The sequence below is a fragment of the Austrofundulus limnaeus genome, unplaced genomic scaffold, assembly GCF_001266775.1.
Source record: "Austrofundulus limnaeus strain Quisiro unplaced genomic scaffold, Austrofundulus_limnaeus-1.0 Scaffold224, whole genome shotgun sequence".
NCBI lineage: Eukaryota > Metazoa > Chordata > Actinopteri > Cyprinodontiformes > Rivulidae > Austrofundulus > Austrofundulus limnaeus.
In genome coordinates this window covers 708,104-716,624 of record NW_013952626.1, presented here as the reverse complement: position 1 = coordinate 716,624, position 8,521 = coordinate 708,104, and the positions used below count along the sequence as shown (strand labels likewise).

At 43.6% G+C, this 8,521-nt stretch overlaps 1 protein-coding gene across 9 annotated transcripts in view; it reads left to right on the top strand.

The window, feature by feature from the left end:
- Window positions 1–336: 336 nt before the first annotated feature.
- The window catches only part of bod1l1 (biorientation of chromosomes in cell division 1-like 1), an 18,904-nt gene continuing 10,719 nt past the window's right edge, over window positions 337–8,521 (top strand). For 5 of the 9 annotated variants that reach the window (XM_014019592.1, XM_014019594.1, XM_014019593.1 and 2 more), the window contains exons 1-19: window positions 338–607; window positions 843–967; window positions 1,073–1,263; window positions 1,356–1,832; window positions 2,423–2,572; window positions 2,711–2,877; window positions 3,014–3,110; window positions 3,247–3,373; window positions 3,469–3,529; window positions 3,611–5,393; window positions 5,471–5,541; window positions 7,085–7,202; window positions 7,396–7,482; window positions 7,549–7,607; window positions 7,704–7,752; window positions 7,839–7,903; window positions 7,997–8,069; window positions 8,271–8,323; window positions 8,416–8,491. In XM_014019592.1, the coding sequence (XP_013875046.1) occupies window positions 491–607; window positions 843–967; window positions 1,073–1,263; window positions 1,356–1,832; window positions 2,423–2,572; window positions 2,711–2,877; window positions 3,014–3,110; window positions 3,247–3,373; window positions 3,469–3,529; window positions 3,611–5,393; window positions 5,471–5,541; window positions 7,085–7,202; window positions 7,396–7,482; window positions 7,549–7,607; window positions 7,704–7,752; window positions 7,839–7,903; window positions 7,997–8,069; window positions 8,271–8,323; window positions 8,416–8,491 (3,946 nt within the window). In that variant the 5' untranslated portion in view covers window positions 338–490. Of the gene's footprint in view, window positions 608–842; window positions 968–1,072; window positions 1,264–1,355; window positions 1,833–2,422; window positions 2,573–2,710; window positions 2,878–3,013; window positions 3,111–3,246; window positions 3,374–3,468; window positions 3,530–3,610; window positions 5,394–5,470; window positions 5,542–7,084; window positions 7,203–7,395; window positions 7,483–7,548; window positions 7,608–7,703; window positions 7,753–7,838; window positions 7,904–7,996; window positions 8,070–8,270; window positions 8,324–8,415; window positions 8,492–8,521 lie in introns of all 9 variants that reach the window. The other 4 variants (XM_014019596.1, XM_014019591.1, XM_014019590.1 and 1 more) reach the window with 4 other exon arrangements.

The window sequence follows — 8,521 nt, the reverse complement described above, 5'->3', positions numbered from 1 at the left end:
CCCACATTTTAGTCACGATGTGCGAATTTACGTTTAAGACTCGTCCGAAAACCCATATCAGAAAACTGAGAACAGGACATTCGACAGTTAATCTGCCTTCGCACATGGGTAAAAAAAATTAAAATAAAAAAACGTGGGGCTGTGTGATGAAGGTTGGATACGTTCGTGAAACAGAAAAAAGCAGGACATTACACTTACCTTTCCACTTACTATTTTTTTTCTTACGATAACTCTGTTGTATCATTTGTGTTGACCAACTTTTATTTTGTGTCCCATCGATTTCCAACTTTTATTTTGGTGGGCGGGGACCGCTTTATCGAAGTGCTTCCGGTTCATGCGAAGTGCTTTTTTTTTTTTTTTTTCTTTTGATAGACCAGCGAACGTCACAACCCAAAACAGAAGGCTGCTGCGTTTAAACTGGACTCTGCCGGATTCTGTGTCTTCTTGTTCCTCTTTTAACAACAAAAACCTGATCCAGCTACACTGAAACATGGCGGGTCTGCCCCCCGGAGACCCGCAGCTGGTCTCAATGATCGTCAGTCATCTAAAAACACAGGGTCTCTTCGACCAGTTCAGGAGGGACTGCCTGGCAGACGTTGACACAAAGGTAGCCATCAAAATCATTTTTCTGCACCAAAAACGTAAAACAGCAAGAGTTAGCATGTAAAGTCGATTTAATGTTCAGTCAAGCGTTTTGTGGAAGCAGCTCACTTGTCCTCCCTAGTTTGCCATTTTGTTTCACAGCTTGTCTTTTATTAAAGTGCCTTTTTAAAATAAGAACACGTTATGCTATTTAGCATTTTGTGAGTAGATGTTTGTAAATATTAAAACTTGTTTTGCAGCCAGCTTATCTGAACCTGAAACAAAGAGTGGACAATTTTGTGTCCAATCACCTGTCCAATCACACATGGAGCCCTCATTTGAACAAAAACCAGCTGAGAAACAACATCAGACAGCTTGTCCTGCAGTAAGGATGAAACTTTCTTTACTTCCTGTTTTTTTTTCTTATTATTTTTCTTTAACGAAGCGTGTTTGTAAGCACATTAAAGCCTGTCCCGTCTGTGTCTCGTAGGTCTGGCATGCTGGAGCAGGGAGTGGACAGGATCATCGCCCAGGTTGTGGATCCCAAAATCAACCATATCTTCCGCCCGGAGGTGGAGAGGGTGGTCCGGGAATTTCTGTCACCGGGAAGCTGCTCGGAGGAACCGCCAGTCCCTCCGACTCCAGCAGAAATTAAACTGGACAACAGCGTTCCTGAGCAGGGTACACAACATCTCATGTTTTTTTTTTCTTTTTGTGTCATTAAACCTATGATTGATTTGAATTGTAGTTGTGCAATTTGAATCTGTTCACAGCCTCATCAACTCCGACTCCATCCACGGCCAGAGATGCCATGTCCATCCTGGACACCATTACATCCCTCAACCAGGAGGCCAGTGTCAGGGCCAGCTCGGAGCCTGAAAAAGGAGGTAAAAGCCACGCTCCCGATGAGTCCACGCAGCCGATGGAGGACGATGAGCAGAACATGATTATYGACGAGGACAGCGACCAAGAGGGAAAGCCACCGGAGGAGGCAAACCTGGCGACAGAAGATGTCCGAGCAGCAGAGGTGAAGATGGAGAACACGCAGGAACAGGCGGAGGTGGGAAAAGAGCTGTTCCCGGAGGAGGTTAAGATGGAGGAGGAGAAGGAGTCGGGAGCTCATGAGCACACAGAAGAAAAGTCGGACAAAAATAAAGACGGCGGCAAAGTCTCTGAAGAAAAACCTGATGAGGAGACGATGAAATCCACAAGCCAGGCCAAGGAGAAGGCCAGAGAGAAGATAAAAGAAGGTGATCTGTKTAGACACTTTTAGCACTACTTACATTTTTATGATTTAGTTGTTTGATSAGACACTGAACTAGAGGGGGAAACATTGGGCCTGTCGCAATAAACAATAAATCAATTAATCGTATGATGAATTAAATTGAGGAAGATGAATTTWAATGAAGACAATAATTTTCCTTTGCCTTATTTTTTGTTCTCTTCACATCTCCCTCTTTTTTATTTCTTAGCATAGAGAAGTGAACTCTGGCGTCAGGTATTTGCCAGGTGTATGGTCACCTAACCTCTGTAGCATGAAAGCCTGTGAACAGGCATTTAGCCAGAGGAGCGTCTTTAGTTTTCTGACGCCTTGGGATTGCCAACAGTTGTTTATTTTTTTCTTTTAACACTATGTAAATTTTAATGTAAACTTCCTTAAAGAGTGGGGTTATATCATTATATTGGTTTAAACTGGTCTCCAACAATATTATCGTTTATCGCAATAATTTCTGAGACAATTTATCATCCAGTAAAATTTGTAATCGTGACAGGCCTAGGAAACATGTAGGCATGATTACCGGTAGTGGCTTAATAAAAAAAATGTGATTTTTATTTGCAGAATATTCCTTGGAGGACTCGGATCTGGAAGGCCTGAGTGACATCACGGTGAGCTCCGTCCACACCAGCGACTTGTCGTCCTTTGAGGAGGAAAGTGACGAGGAGGAGCAGCCGTCTGATTCTTCTGAAGATGGGGAGCTTCCTCCTGATGGTCTCTTGACGGCAGCGACTTTTACTATTTTACCATTTCCACTGAAATTCATATTGGCTTGAAGKTTTTTTGCGAAAGACGAGCCGGATGCTGGAGTGAAACGTTCTCCTGTCTGTGTGCGTCTTGACGCGTTTCCAGATCAAGGTGAAGAAGCAGGGAAGAAACACGGCAGCGTGACCCCGGGAGACGAAGACGTAGAGCGCAAACCTCGCCGAAAGGCTTATGTTCAYAAACCCTTCCTCTACTCGCGGTACTACAGCGACTCGGATGATGAAATCACAGTGGAGGAACGCCGCAGATCTGTGGTGGGTTGACCTTTATTTTTTATTTTTTCAGCTTAAATCTCCTCATAACTTAATTAAAATCTGACAGATAAGCTAATTGTACACTTTTTAACTGTATAAATGGGTGAAATAAATGAATTAAATTGTGTTCTCACAGGCAAAGGACAAAGAGGAAAGGCTGTTGAAGAGGCAACAGAACAGAGAGCGAATGGAAGAGAAGCGCAAACAGAAAGCAGCACAGACTGAAGAACAAGGTTTTTTGACATTGATTTTTTACTGTTTTGCTTCATGATATTTCACCACATTTGTTCCCGTTGTTCCATTTTCTAGCCACATTCTCTTAAATATAAAGTTACAACATCGCTTAACCTGCTAATTACCTGATAACAGATAGCAAAAAACAAAAGAGTGCAGATGCGGCTCCAGTGGAGAGTCCTAAAGCCAAAGAAGCTCGCAAAGAGAGGAAAGTTCTGGAGAAAAAAGTGGCTCTTAGCAGGAAGAGGAAACTAGACTCAAGGTTCTAATCCCTGGACACAAATTCATACAATGGCTTTTTAAAACAAATGTTTCTGTTATGGGCAGAATAAATAAAGTTTAAATGTCCTTTTTCAGAAAACAGGGAGAAGTTTCAAGCAAGAAGAAAGGAGATACAGGAGAGACATCCAAGAAAGTGGTAATTAAAGCCATTAGATATAATATAACCGATTTGGAGCTAGATTTTCTTTTAAAGCGTGTGTTTGTGTTTTAAAACTAGGAGTCGAAGWCTTTGTCCTCTAAGAACCCACAAGCTAAGCTAACAAGAAATCCGTCCGAATCGGGATCTTCTGACGACCGGCACGTCCGAACGAGCGGCAGCGTCTCCGAAGATCCCGGTGACGCGAAGAAGCTGTTGGACAAAAACCGGACGCACTCCTTCATCTTGGATCTGGAGCAGGGCTCTCAAGAGGCTCTCAAGCAGCGCTCGGTGGGGAAATTTGACCGCCTGCCCCGCAAAGAGCTTCATTCTCGAGAACGCAAAGAGAAGGAGCGCAGCCTGTCTGATGAGCGTGTCAAACTGAAACTGAAGCAGGAGAAAAAGTCTGAGCATCCGGTAGACGAGTCTCTGCAGAAGGAAGGCTCTGCTGTCAAAGTGTCCTCTGAAGAAAAAAGTGAGAAGAAGCAAAAAATCAAAAGCGAGAGGAAAACGGCAGGAAGTATAAGAGATGGCAAAGTGACTGAAGGGGGTTCTGAAGAGGGGGGCTCTAAAGATGTCAAGAAGGTGAAAGGAGGGCAGATGGAAATTGTAAAAATGGAGAAGGACAAGTTTAGGGAAAAGGATAAGGTGAAAGAAAAAACCAAAGGAGAGAAAACTTTGGTTAGAAGTGATTTCAAGCAGCTGCTTCGCCCTGATTCTGCAGGCTCCTCTGAGGATCGCTCTGACAAGGAGCCCAGTTCAGACGGCACCAAGAAAAGGGACAAACACTCCAAGGAAGGGTTGAAAAGGTCAAAGCCTCACGCTGAGGACAAGCCTGCAGACAAAACTAAATCCAAACCAGAAAGTGAGAAAGGTAGGGCTGATCAGGACAGCCAGAAGTTCCACAAGTCGAGCTCCAACACTGACAAAGATCCCAAAAGAGTCAAGCCAACGGACAAAAGAACTGCAGAAAAATCCAAAGCAAAATCCAAAGAAGAGGCAAAGGCTCTGTTCTCACTGAAGAYGGATAAAAAAGTTCAGAGTTCAGATAAAGTTGCAGGAGTTGCAGATGTCTCCAAGCCTGAAACAACAAAGGGGAAGAAAAAAGATGGAAGTCTAAAAGAACCGAAGAAAGCCTCTGAAGAAACTTCACAGGAGAAATTAGACCTCAGAGGTGCAAAGAAAAAAGTGGAGAAGAAGGATAAAGTTCCAGAAAAGAAGAGCGATGCTCAGGAAGAGACGACGATGCAGAGAGAAGACAAGCTGGAAAAGCCTGACGCATCTGTAAAATCCTCCGGTTCCTCATTGAGTCCTGAAGAGACAAAACAACCTCTTCAAGACGTGAGCTCAGAATCTGATCCCAACATCACCACAGCCACCACCTCGTTCTCGGAAGACACCTCCGATGCTTTAAGCGACATCACCCCYGAGCCAACGGAGGGCGATGCAGAGTCACGGCCCATTGAGGTGCCAGCGGTACCGACCGAGGCTGACGCCCTGCTGACTCTTATGGACGTCTGCACTTCAGCAGAGGCGAGGCTTCCACCCAGCAGCCTTAAGGAGGAAGTCACACCTGAGATGGAGCTTCAGGACGCTGACATGAAGATGAAGGAGGCAGCGCTGACTCTGCTCTCCATGGATCCTGATAGTACTCTGTCCACYAGCTTAATCCTTCAAAACACAGGGGAGGGATCAGTGCTGAATCTGCCCGACCCACAACAGATGGAAACGTCTATAGTTGAAGAAGAGCAGCTATCTCCTGTGCAGATCCAACCAGAACCTCAGACTGAGTTCAGGGCTGCTGAAACATCGGCTGCATCTCAACAAACTGCTRAGCCTGTTGATACAGCGACAGATGTTGATGGTATGTGGAATATGACAAAATAATATGTTATTAACCRTCATAGAACTAACAGAAGTTAAAACTGCATCTGTTTGTAGATGAGACCGAAAACTCTGACAGCAAAATGGACACAACTGAGGCTGAAACATCAGAGAGTGTTTCTCCACAGGTAAAAACATGTGAATGTGTATATATATTAATGTTGCAGTCAAGACCACCTAACCCAAGACCAAGTCAAGACCAAGACCAGAGTGTATCAAGACCGAGACTTTTAGTGTCTGAGACCAAGACCAGGGTAGGGTAAGACAGAGTCAAGACTAAGACCTTTAGTGGCTGAGACCAAGACCAGAGTCTAGCAAGACCATGTCAAGACCAAGACTTTTAGTGGCTGAGACCAAGTCAAGACCAAAACCAGAGTATACCAANACCAAATTGAGACCAAGACCAGAGTGTATCGAGACCGAGTCAAGACCAAGACTTTTAGTGGCTGAGACCAAGTCGAGACCAAGACCAGAGTGTATCGAGACAGAGACAAGACCAAGAYTTTTAGTGGCTGAGGACAAGTYGAGACCAAGACRGAGGGAGGGTGAGACCGAGTCAAGACTAAGACCTTTAGTGGCTGAGAACAAGTCAAGACCAAGACTGAGTCAAGACCAAGACTTTTCATGGCTAAGAACAAGTTGAGACCAAGACCAGGGAAGGGTGAGACCGAGTCAAGACCAAGACTTTTAGTGGCTGAGACCAAGTCGAGACCAAGACTGAGTCAAGGCCAAGACTTTTAGTGGGTGAGACCAAGTCGAGACCAAGACTTTGTGACTAAGAACAAGATGAGACCAAGACCAGGGTAGGGTGAGACCACGGCTGTGTCCAAAACGGTGGGCCGGGTCCTCCGAAGGCCGAATTCGTCGGCCGCATACATCACAGCGCCGCAATGGAGGCCGTCCAAAACCGAAGACTCCTCCAATGCGGCCGACAAATGCGTCCTTCCTTTGGTCCGAATCAAAGGACTGGTCCGATGGATCCTTCTCGGCCCACCATAATGCAYTGYGGCCTGACCAGAAATTTTTTTATGCTAGTAATTGTGTGAGGGYCGGGCAAAGAATTTTGGTACAGAGACAGAATGCTAACGTTAGCAAGCTAGCTTTGCTAACATCACTTAAACATAGCTTAGCTTTCTTTGTRCTTCCTTTCTAACTGACAATAAAAGTTAGACGTAGACCCCACCACCTCTGAAAGTGAAGCACTGCAGAATTTACAAATCACTGTACGCTGTCTCCAGGATGTCGTTTTACAAATACGTTCTTTATGATTCATGTAGCCAAATTGTGTCACTGAAGATTTTGCAGACATCTTCTCCAGCTCTCAGACAACCACAGCTCACTTTCTCGGAGTGCCGTGTGCGAGYGAAAGGTGGCGGGTGACAGCCGAAACTAAAATACACGATTAGCAACGAGTCRAGCTTGGATTTGAATCCGTATGTTTTACGTCTGATGAAAGCAAGGATGTTAACARATAAATTGTACTGCATTCTGGYAATTTAGTGATATTTACACTGTTGTGGTCATGAAAWAAAATACAGAGTCCTCAATTTCTAAGGCCAATATTGAGTACTACAACACTGATATATAGGTTGAAGGAAACAAAATGGATTTCAGATTTATTGAGCGGTGTTTTGTAAGAAGTTGAGAATCTTTTTTTTTGTTTTCACACAGGAGGTTGAGTTTGCTTCAAATGTTAGCTTGAAAGATGAAGAAACCAAAAGTGCTGAAGTTCCTCCTGAAGCATTGTCTGATGACAAATTGGAAGCACCGGCAGAAAAAGAAWGTGCAGGTGGGATTTTCTCTTGGCTATATACTAATCTTCCTTAATTTCTTTCTAAAGATGTCAGTTTATGAGCAGTGATGCACCTTTAATTTGTCTCAGCTTTGCATTAAACATGCAAATTCTGGCTCAGACTGTGCAGCTCGTTCAGGATTAGCATTGTGTGCTGCTGACTTCACAGCTGTTTTTTGTGTTCCATCAGAGGCTGTTGTGTCAGAAACAGAGGAGATCACTGCTGATGCAGAGGAGAAGGCTGCAGCTGAACCAGTTTCAGACATCAGTGAGCCAGGTGGGTGCCGACAGACTCGTGCAGAAATCAACTCTGTCGTTTATTTTAGCTGATTTTTTAACCCAGCGTTTTATCATAAAGAGCAAACGGAGCCAGATCCTGCAGTTACACAGACGAGCCTCGAGGTTAGTAATAATTCATGCTGCACAAACATGAACCGTTTACCTTTTTTTTACTTTTTAATGTCGTTCAGGCAGAAACAGTTTTCTCCTTCTCAACAGCAGGTCGTGGAGGAAGAAAGTGAAGAAAACCAGGCAAAGATTTATGTCTGTAAGAAGCTATCTATTCTCTTACATCAGATATGATTAAATAAGAAGACTTCTGAATTAGAATACTTTATTTTTCCTCACAACCAGGTGAAACTGAGAGTAACACAGTGGAGCAGCAGGAYGCCGCAGTGGAGGAAGTTGATCAACAGACGGTGTGTTTCAGATTAATTTACAAGTCAGCAAAGTTTTCAGGTTTTATACAAAGTGTTTATTATTGAGTTTAACTGAGTTTTATTTCTGTTCAGATGAAGGCCAACATCCCTGACCTGAGTGAGGACGGAGAAACTAAATCTGAGAGAAAATTAGTCGAACAAGTCGGTGAGTCCTGTTCTTTTTTTCATTACTATTATAAGTTTTACTTAACAATTTAACAATGACAATTTACTTATTGTGGAACTAATGTGAGTTGAAGAGGATGTTTAGTTTAGTTTTGAACTTCACCTGAAACTGAATCAGACCCAGTGTTTTATTTATGTGATTCTTTGTTTTCTTCATTGTTTTCTATGATGAATTTTTCAGACGACGTCTCCACAGCTGGCCAGGAAGATAAGAGCTCAGATCTGTCAGAGATGGTAAACCGTTTGAAACTTGTGGATGTTGAGAAAATGTCGATGTGGCATTTTCTGTTACAGTTTATTTTTTTTGTTGTTGTTTTGTGCTGTAGGAGGAGAAAACAAACAAAAGAGAAAGATGTGAACAAACACTGCCAAGTCAGGAAACTGCGACAGAGACAGAACCTGGTATTTTTTGTTTTGTTTTGTTTTGTTTTG